General features: G+C 53.7%; 1 protein-coding gene and 1 long non-coding RNA gene across 5 annotated transcripts in view; one reads left to right on the top strand and one right to left on the bottom strand.

Moving 5' to 3' along the window:
* Window positions 1-17,514, top strand: part of LOC109489164 — a 37,099-nt gene that overhangs the window by 10,857 nt on the left and 8,728 nt on the right. Inside the window, exon 2 of the long non-coding RNA XR_002142114.2 lies at window positions 1,038-1,176. This is a non-coding gene — a long non-coding RNA (uncharacterized LOC109489164). The remainder of the gene's footprint in view (window positions 1-1,037; window positions 1,177-17,514) is intronic.
* The window catches only part of OLFML2A (olfactomedin like 2A), a 33,029-nt gene continuing 16,689 nt past the window's right edge, over window positions 1,175-17,514 (bottom strand). For all 4 annotated transcript variants that reach the window (XM_034664496.1, XM_034664495.1, XM_011221112.3 and 1 more), the window contains exons 3-8: window positions 13,385-13,492; window positions 11,719-11,928; window positions 9,692-9,941; window positions 7,252-7,482; window positions 5,590-5,775; window positions 1,175-4,288 (exon numbers count right to left, since the gene is read on the bottom strand). In XM_034664496.1, coding sequence (XP_034520387.1) covers window positions 3,684-4,288; window positions 5,590-5,775; window positions 7,252-7,482; window positions 9,692-9,941; window positions 11,719-11,928; window positions 13,385-13,492 — 1,590 coding nt within the window. In that variant the 3' untranslated portion in view covers window positions 1,175-3,683. The remainder of the gene's footprint in view (window positions 4,289-5,589; window positions 5,776-7,251; window positions 7,483-9,691; window positions 9,942-11,718; window positions 11,929-13,384; window positions 13,493-17,514) is intronic.

The following is a 17,514-nucleotide window of genomic DNA, read 5'->3' as shown; positions in this document are numbered from 1 at the left end:
GGTAAAGGTTAAAGCAGAAAGCTCGAATGAAGTCAGAGTCCAGTTGGTGACTCAGTACAATCGTTAAAAGTAATACCAAAGTTGACTTTGAGGTTCCCAGCAGCCAAGGCAAAAGAGAAAACACGACTTGTTACAAGATTCTTAGCAACAGTGAGTTTGGGGCTTTGGTATAGACACAGACCTCATTCAGATCTTCACTCTACTACTTGCTAGATTCGGGACCCTGAGCAGATTTCTTAACTTCTCTGAACTTGAGGTTCCTCACCTGTCAGGGGGAACAGTAACGCCAACCTCGAGGGTTCCTGGGTGCATCGGTGAGAATGTGTGTCAAGGCGCCACTAGCTCTAGGAGGGTGCTGCTGGGTCCTCAGCTGCCCTTAGTGCTAAGCTGCAGGTCTTCAGCCATAAAAAGGAGTTGACATCTGTCCCCTCTGTCAGGAAGAGGCAGAGCCAGATCCCAACTCAGGCCTCCCTAACTCCTACCCAGGCTCCCTGACAACCACCCGGTGCTGTGTGCTCCTGTCACTAGAGTGGTTTCCAACACTGTCAAGGGGAAGATGATGCTTTGGAACACAGAGACTTTCAGGAACACTCAAATGATTCCCAGGAAAATCCCAGCCTCACTTTTCGGGCTGCCCCCAAGACAGTGGCCCCCTTCTCTCCTCTGCAGACAGAGCAAATTCAATGTTAAGGCCTAGAAATCTCTAGGGGGGAATCTAAGGTAGCAGCCAAAGCCCCTTCATGTGTTCAGAACACTGGAGACAGCTTTCTTTGCCTTCATATCCAAGGTCAGTAAGAAACGTTGCCCCCCCCACCCAGTCCAGGTCCTTTCTTATTTGAAGTACCTATGGCCAAATGTGATAAAGTTCATGACAAAAACCTGTCCCTGCCTCCCATCAGCAATGGAATAAATTCCAATTGTCTTGGACTGTCTTTTCTCTGTTAATTTATATTTGACTTTGTTCCAAATGTGATTGGAGGCAGTCTTTGGCTTGGCATTCAAGGCTTTTTACAAGCTGACCCCAACCTCCTTCTTAGGTCTCCTTTGTGGATGCAGTTTTGTGGCTGGTCACACTTCTGGAGCTGCCCCTGGAGTGCCATGAAGTTGGCTAATAACATGGACAGACCAGCCCTGAAAACCCGGCCTGCCACAGACTTAGCTGCTATATGACGTTGGGTAAGTCCTTTCGCCTCTGTTTCTTCATCTCTAAAACAGGCACATTCTGAGCATAGACCTTCCCTGTTGTGACGATGCAAGAATATGCACCTGGCATGCTTGGCCCACCTGATGCTCAGTCAGTGGTGATGGTTAGAGGACCTGATTTTGAGACCCAGCTCCCCACTTAACTGCTTTCATCACAAGTGACCCATGTCTGGGTTCCAGTTCGACTGCCTGTAAAGTAAGGAAAACAACTCTATCTACCACAAAACCCCCTACACTAAGGCCTGAAAACAGAAGGGGCTTAGTGAAGGTTTGGTCAGTGCACCTCCCCCAGAAAACAATCTTGCTTGTCCTTTAATTTTCCCAAATCCCGTCCTTTCTAACTTGCCTTTTTCGCAGACTAATGAGCAAGAGGAGTCTGAACACTTCTCGCATGGCTAGGCTGTGATATCATGAAAGACACAGTCTTGTAAAACCCACACCCAAGGCCAAGGGAAACACAGCCCCCTGAAGAGACCGTTCGGTGGAGCCCGCCGATGGTTGGGTGGGGGAGGCTGGATGTGTCCTCCACTATGAGTCAGGCCTTGTTTGGCTGGCTATCATCATTCCCCTTTATTTCAGCGGTGCGTTACAGCTTAAACCAAACATCACCTGACAAGGCCTGAAAGAAATGTCTTTCGCACAAAAAGCTTTTCCTAACACGGCAGCAAGGGTGTTCAAATACACAGATAAGCAGGAGCTGGCGTGGGGACAGAATGAGGGGAGCAGGGTCCGGGGGTGGTGTAGGGATCAGCAGTAAATACTCTCAAAGGTGTTGGGATGGATTAGGTGCTTGGGAGTCTATGGTCTTCCCAGGTAGAGCTGCCTCTAAGCCGGAAGAATAAAGGAAATAGACAAAGCCCTTCTGGAAGATCAGCTGTGTCCTGTTCCCCAGCGTGGCCCCAAGCTACTCTCTAAACCTTTCTGGGGTTGTTTCTCCTTTGGTGAAACCGGGAGTTGGACTGGTGAACATCCTAGCTCTAAAAATACTCTCCAAAGCTGATGAGGGGAAGGTTTGAAGGTCTATGTCCTGTAGTCTGTCTGGGTCTGAGGCTCAGAGGAGCCACCAGCAGCACCAGGAGACAGCCCACCTGTGCATCCTTAGTCTAAAGGCCCGGGCTCAGGGTGGTCCTGGCACCAATGACTCTGAAGCGTGGAAAAGCCTGGTCCACACACACCCTTCTCCTCCCTTCCCAACTTCAACCCTCTAGCACCTCCCTGCAACCAGAAGGTCCAATGCCTCCCGTGGACCCAACTGCTCAGATCTCGGCCTCCCCCAGCAACCAACCACCCCCCCACACAAAAAAAAACCCAAAAAACAAAAACTCTGCTGGGCCATTTTACCAAATGACTGGGTCAGGACTGACAAGGAAGAGGGACTCTGTTTCATTCTGGCACCTCCCCAGCCCCGGGTTTAGTGTCTGGCTCATGACAGACCTGGAGGTATCCCTGAGTACAAAGAGGTTGTGAGTTCAAAGGTCCAGAGAGAAAGGATAACGTGGACCCCAGGCTCAAAGGCTCTGGGAGAGGCTGAGGAGAAGTCCCATGGCCCGTGTAAGTGGCCAAAGCCCGCACTTCTGGGTGGAGAGGGAGCCTCAGGGCCTGGCGCAGCTCCCCACCTGGGTAGAGTTGGGGCTGGCAGGCAGCTGCCCGCGGCCCTCTCAGCTGCGGCTCCAGAAACAAATGACAGCACGGAGGAGGAATAAGAGAAAATAAACATGAATACAGAGGGAGGGGAACTTGGAACAGGGGCCGGTATTTTTCCTCCGGGTGCGGTTTCTGCTCAGTGGCTGGGTGACCATGGAGGTTTGGAATGTGGTTGGACAGAGGGCGAGGTGGGGCGGGGCGAGGGGTGGCCAAAGGCAAGGAGCAGGAACATTAGTCAAGGGGCCTGAAGCCCAGGGCCACCAACAGTTCAGCCCGAACCGGGCCTGGGGTGGTACACAGAGCGAAGCCTACAACAACACTAGTGCAGGCTCCCCCCACCCCGCCCCGAGTCCTCTGCTTTTGAATGGCCCTGGGGAAGGGAGACAGAGTTGGGAGAACAAGAGAAACTAGAGGACTAGGGAGAGGCCTGGAGGTGTAGCAGAGTGCGGTCAGGTCTCCTCTGTAAAATAGGGCTGTTGTGATGGCATGGCCTGCCCGATCCAAACTGAGGCTATTTAGGCAAGGTGCATTGTCTCTCTGAGCCTCAGTGTCCTCATCTGTTAAATGGGCTTTGTTATCCCTCCCTCCGAGGGTGCTACTGGAGGACTGAATGGGTTTGTGCATGTGAGCTCTTGGCATAGTGCTCTGCAAGTGGAAGGGATTAGTAACCCACCGGGTGCCAAGGAAGCTTTGTCCTGGCCGCGCCACATGCCTAGCACCTGCCCCGGGCCTGGATCCCAATAAATATTTGCGGAATGAGCCCCCTGCAGGAGTTGCTGTGGGGGAGCCCTGCCCATGCCCATGGCCACTCCTCTCCAGTGAGCACAGGTCCCGGCTCAGACCACGAAGTGGAGGGTGTAGGTGAGCTGGTGGCCATTGTCCCAGGCGTACAGCACGCGCTCCTTGGGGTTGTAGTCGATCTGGGTGGTGAAGGCGTGCTCGTTGAGGAAGGGCAGGTGCAGGCGGGCGTCGGTGCCCGTGTGCGTGTCGAAGGCGTAGGCCACCTGGCCTTCCTTCTGGTTGTACGTGTCCACGGCGTACAGGATGCCGCACACCAGGAAGCAGTTCCCGTAGGAGTTCCGCCGCAGCCGCGTCCTCCACGTGGTCTCCTCGTGCATGGAGAGGTCACTGGGGTCCAGGCGGCTCAGCACGATCACCTCGGGCTGCGTCTCGTCACGGTCATCGGTGGCGGGGTACATGACCCACAGGCCGCTCTCGTCCACTGCGAAGTCGATGTCCGAGTGGCCGCGCCACTTCCAGGGCGTCGTGTCCTTGTAGAACACGTCGGGCAGCAGTGCCCAGGAGGACACGGCGCGCTGCCGCAGGTCGTACTTGATGATGTTCTTGGTGAAGGCGCGGTTGTAGTAGAAGGCACCCTGGTACACCACGTGGCCAGTGCCGATCCAGTTGTAGGGCAGCTTGTACATGTTACTCCAGCGGCCTGTGTGTGGGGAGCAGATGCTCACACCGGGCCGCGCCAGGCCACCCCGTGCTCCCAAGTGGCTCAGCAAGCAGGGGATCCTGAGTAGGCTATGGGCTCGGAGCTGGGCCACTCGTCTTACCCCACCACGACCGTGCAACAGGTACTGTTAGCATCCCCCTTTGCCAAGGAGGAAACAGGGTCAGAGGGTTCCAGGTCACCTGGTTATGGAATGGCTTTGTCTCAGGGCCTTTGTCTGGACTGCCATTCCCCATCCTATCTGCCTGGGGAATGCCTCCTTATCTTTCAGAGCCCTCCTCCAGGAAGCCTTCCACCACCTCCCCGGGCTTGAGTGAGGGCCTCTCCTCTGGCCTCGCATCACCCTGTCTTGGCAGTTTTCATGGCTTCCTCCGTAGCAGCCTGTGAGCCACGTGAGGCAGGCATCAGGTCAGTTTTGACCTGGCAGAGGAAGGACTTCAGCTGTTCCAGGCCATAGCCTGTGACTCCACGGCTCTCAGGATAGATCCAAACTTTGATGTGGCTCCTGAGGTCTGCCTGAGCCTACTCTCTGCTTATGCTTCCCCCACCTCCCTTCTAGGCCATCCTGCTTCTCGTTGCCAGGCCTCGGCACACATCGGGCCTCCTGCTTGGAACGTCTGGCCCTTTCCCTTTTCTATGGCTTATTCCTGCTCTTCCTCCAGGGCTCAGCTCAGCCTCACCTCCTCCTCTGGGGAGGTCTTCTCTGATGTCCAGGCTTGGGTTCCACAGTCCCTTGAGCTCTCCCTCAAACACCAGACTGAGGTTATTTCCTTAGGTCTTTGCCTCCCACATCAGACTGTGCATTTCTGGAGGGCGGGTCAGGCCTAAATGACCCCTCCCCCATCATGCCCCAGATCTGATAATCAAAATTCTGCCCTTTCCTGCCCAGACTTGCAGCACCTCTAAGGCCTGGGGCTCTGCTCACTTGTTAAACAGAGTGATAACCCCCCCCCATAGAATTATGAAGCTACCCTGAGCTGACTTCGTGATTAGCATATAATAAGTACTGAAGAAGAGGAAACCCTAAGTATTGTTCCTCCTGACAGTAAGGCAGGACCTTGTCCATCTTGTTTGTTGCCCCGTTCTTGCTCCTGGCTCTGTGTCAGCACATGGGGGGGTGCCCTCAGATGCCCCTCATTGGGGTGGCTGATCATTTGGAGCTAGACCAGACTGGGAAAGTCTGGACCACGGCAAAGCACAGGCACAAGAGGGCCCAGACTCCAAGGGAGACCCTCCTCAGGCCACCCAACCCCTGCCCTCTTCCTATCTCCCAGCTCTCCGACCTTGCTTGAAGTTTTCCAGATTGCGGAACTCCACCAAGCTGTTCCCGTAGTAGTAGTTGGTGACATAGATCCTGTCATCTGTCGCAGTGGGGTCCTTCATCCAGGCTCCCTCATGGCGCCCGTAGCTATGGTGTCTCACGGGGGGGTCCACAGCCCGTAGGGTGCCCTCACAGCTCACCCCTGTGCCTGGGGGAGTGAGGGGTGCCGCATTCATTACTCAGCCCCGCAGGCCCAGGAGCCGGAACAGCAGTCCCAGGAACATTACCTGGGTCTTACTGAAACCCCCACCCCCAACATTTTGTTTGCAGCCTTTTTTTTTTTTTTTTAAGATTTTATTTATTTACTTGAGAGAGAAAGAGAGCATGAGCGGGAGAGAGGGGCAGAGAGAGAGGGAGAAGCAGACTCCCCACCAAGCAGGGAACACGACGCGGGGCTGGATCACAAGTCCCTAGGACCATGACCTGAGCCAAAGGCAGACACTTAACCAACTGTGCCACCCAGGTGCCCCATATTTGCAGCCTTATTTCCCCCCTTTCCTTATGATCAAAGCAATGTCTGATCAATGTAGAAAACAGAACATTCAGCAAAGGAGAAGAAGGAAAGTAAAAATAATGAAAAATGTCATTATCCAAAGAAAATTTTAAACATGTTGTATTTCCTTCCATTTCTTTTTTGTTTCTTTGCATATATAGTCATGCAGACATACTTTAAAAAACCGTGGTTCTTCTGAATATACAGTTCTATGTATCCTGTTTTTTCCCTCCACTGAGCAATTTCTCACATCATTAAATGGCTTTTAATGATGTGATTTCAAGACTCTACCAGGCCACCAGACAGCTGTGCCCCAGTCCCCTTGGTGTTAGACTTTCAGATTATTTCCAGTTTTCTGACATTGGAAATGGGCTGGGGTTCAGGGGTAGGTAAGCTGCAGCTGCTGTCCACATTGCTGACGGACCCTTCAGGAAAGATTCCTGGGAGTGGAATGCACTCAGACCAAAGTGGGGAATGGGTTCAACAATACCGTGTTATCACAGGTAGCCAAGAAGCCCTCCAGAAAGATGGGCTCAATGATTTAATGGGAAAGATTTCTACCGAAAGACACAAGCCAAAGGTACAAACGTGGACATAAAAAAATAAAGAAGTGAAAATAGTTGTTGGATTTGATGATGAGATTCTAGGTGACGTGTTAGGAAGGATTTGTTGAAAATACCACCTGTTTGACTGTCAATGTCCTCAAACTTACTTTTTTCTTTTCTTTTTTTTTTTTTTTTATTAAAGATTTTATTTATTTCTTTGAGAGAGAGAGAGAGACGAAGCAAGCATGAGCAGGGGAAGAGGCAGAGGGAGGGAAAAGCAGGCTCCCCCCCGAGCAAGGAGCCTGATGCAGGGCTCAATCTGGGGACTCCAGGATCATGACCTGAGCCCAAGGCAGACGCTTAATCGACTGAGCCACCCAGGTGCTCCGTCCTCAAACTTTCTACAAAGGATCAGCTAGTAAAAAGATTCTAGGCTTCCCAGACCACATACGTCTGTCCCGTATTTTTTTTCACAACCCTTTAAAAATGTAAAAACTGTTCTTGGCTCAAGGGCCATACACAAACAGGCTGCAGGCTGGATTTGGCCCGTGGGCTGTAATCTGCTGACCCTGTGAGCCTTACTCACCTTGGCTCGGGACATTTGACTGTGCAGGTGGCTCGGTGGGCTGAAGCCGGGTGATGGGAGTCGGGGTGGGGGTGGTGGCAGGGTCAGCACTGAGAATGCCAGAGGCCACGTCCTTGCCGTCTGCGGCCCTGGGCCCAGCCTCGTCATGTTCTGCTGAATTGGGCTCCGGTGGCCTGCCCTCCACCCTGGGCGGTAGCTGCTCCAGCCAGGAAGTGCTCTTGAGGGTGTTGTCTGTGGAGAGAGGACTGTGTGCTCACGTCCTGCGCTGCTGCCCACAGTCCTCCCCAGGCCCACCGGCTCCCAACTCTGGGGCCATGGCGGAGGGACGGGGGGAGGCCCTGAGGAGTGAAAGGCCTCAAAAAGTGGGTGGTAGGGAGGCTTTGTGGTCAGCAGACCGGCTCCAAGCCCCCCAGCTGAGTGACCTCAGCCAAGTCCCCTGCCTCGGTGGGCCTCAGCCTCCCCTTCTATGAAACGAGAGTTGTAAGGCCCACCATATTAGGCTGTTGTGTTGATTAGAGGAAAACGTATACACATCATTTGCACAGGTCCTGGCAAGCATGAGGTGCCAAACATGTGACCCCTTCCCTCCTAAGTGTCAAATACTTTGTACCAATTCTTTCACGTCTTAGATTCAACTCTAGGATGGAGAGACCCTTGCTCCCATTTTACAGACTTTCTCCTGGTCCTCTCCTCTGGAACCTAGCCTATAGCTCCTCTCACCCAGCATCTGCCACTTCAAGCAGGGAGGGGCAGGAGCAGCCAGCCTCCCATCACCTCTGGACCCCAGGTCTCTGTCTCTCTGTCACCGGACTCAGCTCCTATCTCTGATCTCGAGGCTTTCTGGGCACCCCCCCCAAATTTTGCTGGCAAGGCCTTTGTTAATAGAATGACTTTTTCATTTCCTGTGGGACCTGTTTGGGGCCATCTCTGGGTTATCCCTGACCCATATGCTTGTCTGGGCTGGGCAGGATGGGGTCTGGGTAGGAAAAAGAGGAAGATTCAGTGCCACACAGCAGACGACAGAACTGGGGAGTGGTCTCAGGCAGACTGTGCAGCCCACTGACCTGGGTTCCAGTCCCACCAACTCACTGTGAAACCTGGAGAAAGTCTCTTCACCTCTCTGAGCTTGTTTCCTCACCTGGATCAAGTCCAACAGTATGTGTGAAAGTACACAGAAAACTGTGATGCCAGGGACAAAGGAAAGGGGATGGTGTGGCCCCCAGTGGGGGAGGCCCCTTGATGCAGGACAATTACCTCTGACTTCCTTCATTTTCTCTCCCTGCCACGGTTCCTCTTTGCATAGGGTTTAGCCAGGCCCTGTTGTGGGGCAGCCCCTGGGGTCTCTAAGGAATGGGGCACACCCTCTGGGGGGGCCTGGCCTTGGCAGCCTGCCAGGGCAAGGGTCTGGTTCCCATGGGCCTCACTGGCAAAGCCAGCTGCTTGCAGCTGTTCTTGGGCAGTGCCCAGCCAGAGGTCAGAGGCTCTGTATTGTGGCCAGGTGGAGCTGGCAGGACTTAGAACCAGCAGCTACCACCAGGGGACCCGGGAAGAGGACCCTGAGCCTTGAGAGGCCAAAAATTTAGGGGGGCTCTTGAAGGAGACTGGTTCCTCACATTTCCACCTCCTGGCCCCTTGGACATGAGGTGGGCAGAGGGCCTCACTGAAGGAGGTAGTCAGCAGGACCAAAGGTGGGGGAGCAGGCTTGGAACACCTCTCTGGGACATGAGAGCAGGCATTTGGGGAGGGTCTCAGAGGAAGAATCAGGAGCCACACCAGTGGGGTTGGCCCAGAAATTTGGATACTCTTGGGACTTTTGTATCTTGTGGTTTTTTTTGATTAATTACTTGGTTGCCCTTCACTGTGATCCCCCATGGATTGCAGGAAAAATACAGGACTCTGTGGGCTCTTCTTTGGGGAAATAAGAAGTGGGAGGCCATCCATTCCAAGGTCACTCTGGAAATAAGAGGTGCTCTGAAGGCCCCATAACGCTTCCCAGAACCCTGGCCTGGCTCCAGCCCCTGGGGATTCCCACCCCAGCTGTGGCTGCTGCCTGGTCATGGGTCTGTTTTTTCCCACTGGACTGTGGAGTCGGTGTTAGGCAGAACCTCTGGGAGACACAGCACATACATAGCGGACCTTCAGCAAATCTCTGAATGAGGAAGGAAAAGTCCAGGGAGGGTAGAGACAGCTGAAAATACTGGAGAGGAACCGAGCAGCCCTTGGTGTTGATTCTGTCATGTCATCCCCGACAACCCCAGAAGGGGTACTATCTCATTGTGTGGATGAGCAAAGGGCACCAAAAGGTCACCAGTAGAGCTGAAATCTGGGGCAGTTTGACAGTACGGAAGACACCGGATCCCCGTGGGTGATCCTTGCTTGGGGTACAGCCATCCAGTAGCAAGCCCCCACTCCCCCAGGGTTCAGTTCTCCTCCAACTCACCAGCCACGGCCTCGGTCACCTCCTTCCCGCCCGCCTTGTAGTAGGTGACGCCTCGGATCACGGTCTGCTGCTGGGCCAGGGTCCGGGGCTTGGTTATGGGCTGGGGGAATCTGCCCTGGCCGCCTTCCTTCCTCAGCTTCTCCACCTTCAGCAGCTTCTCCTTCAGAGGTTTCGTGAAGCCTCTGTCTGCAAAGGTCTTCTGAATGTTGCCATATTTGTTGTTGTCTTTGCCTTTCCCTCCAGCTGTGTCCTGAGAGAGAAGGGAAATCTCAGACTTAGGGGAGGGGGAAAGGGTGTTGTTGCGGGAGGTCATGTTGTGGGGGTCAGCTTGTGGGGGCTGGAAGTGGTTATGTTGCTCTAGGCCCTAGGTCTCAGGTGCTCATGAACTCACAGCTTTCCTCCCATAGTGGCTACATCCATGACTGGGGTGTGCCTCAGTTTCCCCACTCAGCTCTCCCGCTCCCCTGCAGGCTTGAAGCCCAACCTGATAGGTTAGGTTCTTGTTCCATTTCCAAACCCCTGCATACTTGCCCCCAGGGGGTAGATTATAATGGTTGATTCCCTAAGGAGGTAGCCTCTCACCAGGTCAGCTTCCCATCCCTCTCTCTCACTCATGGGTCTTTGTTTGTGGGCAGGGGTGAGTTTCTCAGGCTCTGAGGCAGGGTGACCCATCCATCTCACTGTGCCTGTAACTCTCCCAGTTTCAGCACTGAAAGTCCTGCATCCCGGGAAACCTTCAGTCTCAGGCCAACTTGGACAGTTGGTCACCAAGGCCATTGCCCTTAGCGCATGCAGTTTCTAACGTTCTGTAAATTTTACTCTCACTTCCTCCTAAATGCCTCTGATGCTGGCTTGGCACAAGAACAAAGGCCCTGTGACATCCCCCCTGTCAGGCAGAATCTCCAGCAGATACAGCAAGTACAGTCTCTAGACCTTCCGTGCTGTGGCCCAAACAGCATTCATTCGCGCCTGTGGACTTGACATGGGAATGAGCAGGAAGCCCGCCCTGGGCCAAGGCACCAGGCTTCCTCCCTGCTTTATCAGCAACGAGGCAGGCCTGGCTGCAGACACAGATGGCCCCATCAGCACCGTGTTAGCACAGGGGAACAGGAGGCAGAGAGGAAGAGCTCGGGCTTGCCAGTCTCGGAGACGCAGGTTCCTGTCCCGGCGCAGCCACCCTCTCCCCACAGGACCTCACTTTACTCTTCCTCATCTGCCAAATGGGTGATGATAGTCCCTCCTTGCAGGTGGCTATGGGATTAACTGAGATCGTGTCTGTGAGGGAGTCCGGTTTAGACTTTAGAAGTCATATTTAGAGGCTGTCAGGATTCCCCGCTCCAAAACGCAAGGCTGCTGTTGGGAATGGAGCGGCTGTGTCCTGCATTGGGGGGACTGGCCTAAGGGGCACAAACGGCATTGAAATCCAGTCTGTACTCCCCTTTGCCAAGCCACACCCTCTAGGGTGTATCTATCATAGGAAGGAGCCTCTGTACAACTTGCCCACCTCCAGGGGGCTTCTCTTTATTTGCCCAGAGGGAGAGCCTTTGGCAATTTGTCTGCCTAGAGGAGGGCCTTTTTCAAATGTGCATTAAGGTGTATTATAGATCTTGGGTGGCTCTGCCTGGTGAACGCTCTCACTCTGTGCTGAGCTTGAATATGGGATGTCCGGGTGTTTGCTGTAGGAATTCTCCACCCCAGATTGCACTGATGAAGTGGTTTTAAAGTCATCCCTGCAGCTTTGTCTCCGCTAGTTTGGAAATGGGAATGAGAACGCCACCAAATGCCTTCCTCAGCAAACAGACCCCTCAGCTGGATCCCCACATCTGCTCCCAGCTCACCTCTGTCAGCGGTGCTCGCTGCACGGCAGGCAGCCTCCCCCCTACCCGGCCAGAGACTCTCCAGCTGGGCTAACCCTCAGCCCTGTCCTGTGACCCCAAACCCCCATCCAGTTGGCCCGCGGGACTGAGGCACACTGTGTTCCCAAGCCCACCCACCTTCTGGCCCCATCACCAGGGCCACGGCCTCACCTGAGCCTTGGTAGCAGGGCCGGGGGCTGGGGTAGGGGCTGAGACCGGGGCCACGTCCTTCTGCAGCAGCTGGTGGCCCAGGCTGGAGAGCTCCTTCCTGATGCTCATCATGATGGCCGAGTGATTCTCATAGCGCTTCAGCTGCTCGCTGAGGTGGTGCATGCTCTCCTTCACTACCTCGTTCTCCCGGCTCAGGTTCACCTTGATGCTCTGTGGGGCAGGACTCCAAGATCTTTCTAGTCTCCTCTGACAGCAAACCCCCCCCCACCCTGGAGGGGACTCCCCAGCTTCTGCCATCAGGCTTCACGGCCTAGTCTCCTGAGAGGGGCCCAAGGGGACAGGTGCTGGGTGGTGGCACCTGCAGCCACGGGTGGATAAAGCGTGCTGCCAAGAGACCCTGTAATTATTAATGTCTTATTTAAAAAGTGAATGAGTGATGTTTTTCCTTTGGGCAGAGGGAGCCAGTTCCTCCCAAGTGAGGCTGTTTTCTCCACCTCCACCCAGAGTTAGTAATGAGCATTTTTTTTTTTTTTTAGAGTTATCACTTAGTGAACAGAAGCAAAGCACAGATAATGCAAAACAGAAGATAATTAAAAAATCATTTCTTTGTGGCTACGGAAATCATTTCTGATTTGTTCCAGCCACAGCAGACATACTCTCCAGATCATCTGGCTCATGGTTACATGAAGTGAGTTAACATTTCCTAAGATCACAGGAGGAAGGGTCAAAGGGGGATAACTGCAGAGCTGGTGACAGGAGAGCCTGGCATCTACTAGGTGCATAGAAAATACTGGTGCACGGTAGAAATCCAACAACTGATCCCTTACTACTCCCAAGGGCCTGGCACCTAGGAGATACACACCAAACACTTTTTGGATAATTAAAGCCACTGTGACCCTGACTTTAAGGATAGTAAGGGGTTAATCTCCCACCCTGGGGCACAGGATACCCAGGTGTCCCCTCCCTCTGGAAAGGAAGCTAGGAAAGGAAGCCCCCACACCCGCTCCTGGCAGCTGCGTGTCCCCAGGCTCCCAGCAGCCCAGCAGGGGCCGGATGCAGGAAACAGGCGGAGGCCAGGCCGTGCCAGCAGAGATGTGTGCCAGCAAACCTTGAACCCACAGCCTGGACCCCCACGATTGCCCAACTCTGTTGCTGCCCTCAGGGGACAGTCCTGGCCATCTGCCTAGCCCTCTAGCACACTTGCACTGACCAGAAGATGCTCGGCACCTCTGCCTCTGCTGCAAGTGGGGCCTGGGCCAGCCATTCTGTCTCCAGCCCTGCCCCAGGGGACTTGGGCCAGTCCTGCACTTTTCTGTGGCATTTTATGTGACCGGTGGCCTTGGAGTTGTGCCATGTGTGAGTCCTGGTCTTGGTGAACTGAGGACCACTGCAAGTCCCTGCCAGCCCCCTCCACATCCTTTTCAATCAGATGGTGCCTCGATTTCTCCACCCAGCCTTGCAACCTCCTATAGGCCCATGAGCCCCGGTCAGACCTCTTTTCCAAAGTCCGGACCCAGAGGCCTGCCTCTCCCTCTCCCAGCTCCCTGCTGGAGTCCAGTTTTCAACAGCCACCAGGGTAAGGCAGAATGGCTCAGGCCCCTTCTGACATGGCCCTCGGCCCCCAGTGTTGTCCCAGTCTGGCTCCTGGGTAGAGCTCTGCCCTTACCTCTTCCAGCGTGTTCATCTGGGAGGCCACCTTGTGGACATAGGCGTGCACTTTCATCAGGTTCATGCTGTACAAGGTACCCTCCAGGAGATCCACCATGGACTGGAGCTGTCCGGGAAAGGGTGAGGGTCAGGTCAAGGGCAGAGCACAGGATCAGGCACAAAGGCTGCAAAAGGAGCCCCACCACTTGCAATGGCCTGCGTGGGCCCTCGACACCCACTAGACCCAGCTTGCTAATAACCGTCACGGGAAAAGCCACAGATCCCATCTTTTGAGCACTTATGATGCAGCAGGAGCTGTATGAGGGGCTGTAATGAGCTGTTTCACTTTGTCCTCATGGCAACCCCACGAGGTATGTAGTGGACACTGGAGGAGATCAATCTGCATGCCCTGGGATCCCTCTTTCTTGTTTCTTGTGCCCATACCTAGCTTCCATGTACCGCCTTCTTAACAGCCTGCATCTGTGACTCTTCAAAGAGACGCTATGTCCCCAGGCTGCCTGGGAGAGTGCATCCTCCGGGGGCAGTCCTTCGGCAATGCCTGCCAGGTGGGGGCATCCAAAGGCCCAGCTCCTCAGCCCCAGTGGGGACAACTGAGCTGTTATTTACCCTCCAGCATCCCCTAGGGCGGAGGCCGAGACCACACCCTACTGGGCTTCCTTCAACTCCCACCTCCACTTCTTTCATTTTGGTTTCAGCTTCTCTTGGGAACTTTTTCATAATAAATCACTGGAACACAGACCACTTGCCTCAGAGTCTGCAGCTAGGGACCCAAACAAAGACAAGGTCCGGACAACTATTTTTTTAAAAGTAATCTCTATGCCTAACGTGAAGCTTGAATTCATAACCCTGAGGTCAAGAGTCGCATGCCCTACCCGCTGCGCCAGCCAGGTGCCCCGACAAGGTCTGGAAAGCTTTCATCTTCATCTTACAGAATGGGAAATTGCAGCTTAGGTGAAGTGACTTGTCCAAAGCCACCCAGTTGTTAGATGGTGGGGCGGGTAGCAGAACCCAGATTGGTACAAACTAAAACCTCTTTCCTGTCATGCTTTACCATTCCTTCTTGTGTTCAGATGGGGAAACGGAGGCCAGGAGAAGGGGAGGAGCTTGACAACAAACAGGTCAGTGGCAGATGCTGTGTCCTCCTGGCCCAGGCCTGGGCTTCTCCCTGAAGCTGCCCCTCCCCCTTCCTCTCTCCACCACACATCATCAGGATGTGACCTTCTCTCCAGATGGCCAAGATGCCAGTGAGGGTCAGGGGAACTATGGCACAAGGGGCTGGCTGGGAAATCAGCTTCTCCTGGCTTCTTGAGAAGGGCAGTTCCTCCAGCCCACCCTCTCGCATGGCCCCACTCTGAGCCCTGCAGCATTTCTCAGGGTTTGAGCAGGCCAGCGCTCCTGTCTGGCCCCAGCCAGCTGTTTCCAAAACAGTTTGACTCCCACTCTCCCAGGGGTGTTCAAGCTGTTTTAAGCCAGAGAGCCTTTCTTAGAGTAGACATTAATCTCTAAAATGGAAAAAGGGAGTGGAGAAGTCTTAGGGAGGCAGGATTGGACCTTGAGTCTTGTCTGCTCCGCTGTAACCTTGCTCAGGCTCTGACGACTTGCTCAGTATCCCTTGGGCTCTGGGGAGCACAGTGTGAGAACCACGCACATAGACTCTTGCGTGCTTCAGCTTCCTTCTCTGTGAAATGAGGCACTAGGGCTGTGGCAAGGAGCCGTAGTGTGTGGACAGGGCTCAGCACAGAGTGGGCACACAGCAAGGGCTTTATGAATGTCAGCAATAATGTTACTATTCCAAGGGGGCTAAAGGAGATCCTCCCAGCTTCACTCTGCTGCCTTCGTGGCCACCAAAAGTGGGTTTCCAAAGCATAGGTTTGACCCTGGGTCTCTCCCTTGCTAGATAACCTGTCAGGGCTCCCCACTGCTTATGTGTGACTTTGCACCCTCTAAGCCTGGCGTCTGAGCCCTCCATGGTCTGCCCCTGCATCCTCTTTGACCTCAGCAAATGTTCCCTATGGGCCAGGCACTAAGGACAGTGAGGAGTAAGACAGATACAAGCCTTCATGGTCCCTCACAGGCTGTGAAAGAACAGAGAGTAACAGAGAGGTGCCCAGATCATTAATGACAGATCGCTGACCTTGTCAAGGAGCAGATGTGGATTAGTAAAGTATGCCAGGAGGGAGTTTTGTCGGAGCTGAGCTCTGCAGGAAGAACACAAATTAGGCAAAGATGGCAGGAGAAGGGCATTCCAGGCCAAGGGAACAGCTCGTGCAAAGAGCTGGAAGTGAGAAGAGACATGGTGTGTTTGGGCCATGCTACTCAAAGTGCGGTCCACGGACCAGCACCGGTCCAAGCTACTTGCTACTCGTCTGTAATAAAATAATTGAGAAAAGTGAGAGTAGACTTTTATAAACTTTCAGACCCCTTTGACAGAGAAAAATTTTTAAAGATTTTTATTTATTTATTAGAGAGAGAGTGAGAGAAAGAGCACGAGCAGGGGAGAGAAGGGAGGGAGAGGGAGAAGCGGACTCCCCACTGAGCAGGGAGCCCTTCGTGGGGCTCCATCCCAGGACCCCCAGATCATGACCTGAGCTGAAGGCAGACGTTTAACCGACTGAGCCCCCCCAGGCGCCCGACAGAGAAATTTTTATCTGTTGACTCTAACAGTAAAATATTGGACTTGTATTTTGCATGTCTGTTTTTGTTTCATTTCTTTAATAATTCATTTTTATGGCATTTTCCAAAAGCACTGGTTCTTGTTTTTTAAAAATTAGTCTTTCGCCACAGACAAAGTTTGAGAAGCCCTGTTTTAGGGGAATTGACAGGTAGCTAGTGGGGCTAGAGCAGAGAGAGGGCAGGGAGCCATCCTGGGCCACACCACTCCACTTGCTCTCACCCATAATGCCCTCCTTTCTTTGCCGAGGGATTCCTACCCAACCCTCAAAGCCCAGCTCTAATGTTACCTCTTCCTGTGGGTTCCACAGTCCCTGAGACATCTCTTGGCCCAGCACCAATGACCAACCATTGGAGTCAGGAGCTGTTTCCCCAAGAGACCGGGGATTCCTCAAGAGTGGGGTCATGTCTAGTTCATGTCCAGAAGGAAAAGGAGTAAAGAGATGAAATGCATGCACCTGCCACCAACCTCCCCAGAAAAGGGGATCTAGAATCCTCTCCCTCCTACTCAGAGTCATGCAACTAAGACCAAATCGCAGCTGGAGTTCTTAGCTTGAGGGAAAAGGCTGGGGTAGAGAAAAGGGGAGGGTATAGCATGGTGTGCCCAGCTCCCTGCCTCCAGGAGCTTCCCTTCACCTCCTCTTCTGAGGGGAGGGGCTGCCCATAGAAAGCCTCCTGCTGAGGGGGGAGAAGCCAAATCAAATGGGAGGGGCCTCAGCCCTGTCTCATACTACCTCTGCCCCCTTCTCCTCTTGGGGTTCTCTGGGTACCTCTCAGGTACCTGCCCCTGCAGTATCTTCTTTTCCTCCTACACCACCACCTGCTAAGTCAATCCCTCTACAGCCCCACTCCAGTCCTATAACGCTGATGAAAACCGCCGTGGCTGCTGTGCATTGAAAAGACCTACGAGACAATGGGCTCCAGGCTGAGAGCTGCCTAGGGACCCCTTCCATGGGCAAGGGGACATAGCAGAAAATTCCCGAGCTCAAATCTTAGTGCTGCCAGGATCTTGCTGTGAGATCTTAGGCAAGTCACAGTCCCTCTCTGGGCCTCAGATTACTCCACAAGTAACGCTGGGACCCTAAGATCCCTTGCCAAAGGATTGTGGAAAGGAATAAATTAGCCAGAATGTATGAAAAGCTTTTGTGTATCCTCATGTAAAGTATGCTTACAATTTAGTTATTGAGAGGTGGACTTGAGCAGAAGTTGGGTTTGTTCCTAGAACTGAAGACTGACCTATAGCCTCAGTGCCTGGAGTTTGTAGGGCCCTAGTGAGGCCCCAGGGAGACAGTGTGGTCCAGGGACTGACAAGTTAAGAGGCAACTTGGCCTAGGGACGCCTGGGTGGCTCAGTCGGTTAGGCAACTGCCTTCGGCTCAGGTCATGGTCTCAGGGTCCTGGAATTGAGTCCCATGTCTGGCTCCTTGCTTGGCGGGGAGCCTGCTTCTCCCTCTGCCTC

The sequence above is a fragment of the Ailuropoda melanoleuca genome, chromosome 7 (assembly GCF_002007445.2).
Source record: "Ailuropoda melanoleuca isolate Jingjing chromosome 7, ASM200744v2, whole genome shotgun sequence".
NCBI lineage: Eukaryota > Metazoa > Chordata > Mammalia > Carnivora > Ursidae > Ailuropoda > Ailuropoda melanoleuca.
The sequence above is the reverse complement of the archived record's forward strand: the minus strand, read 5'-3'. Positions and strand labels throughout refer to the sequence as shown.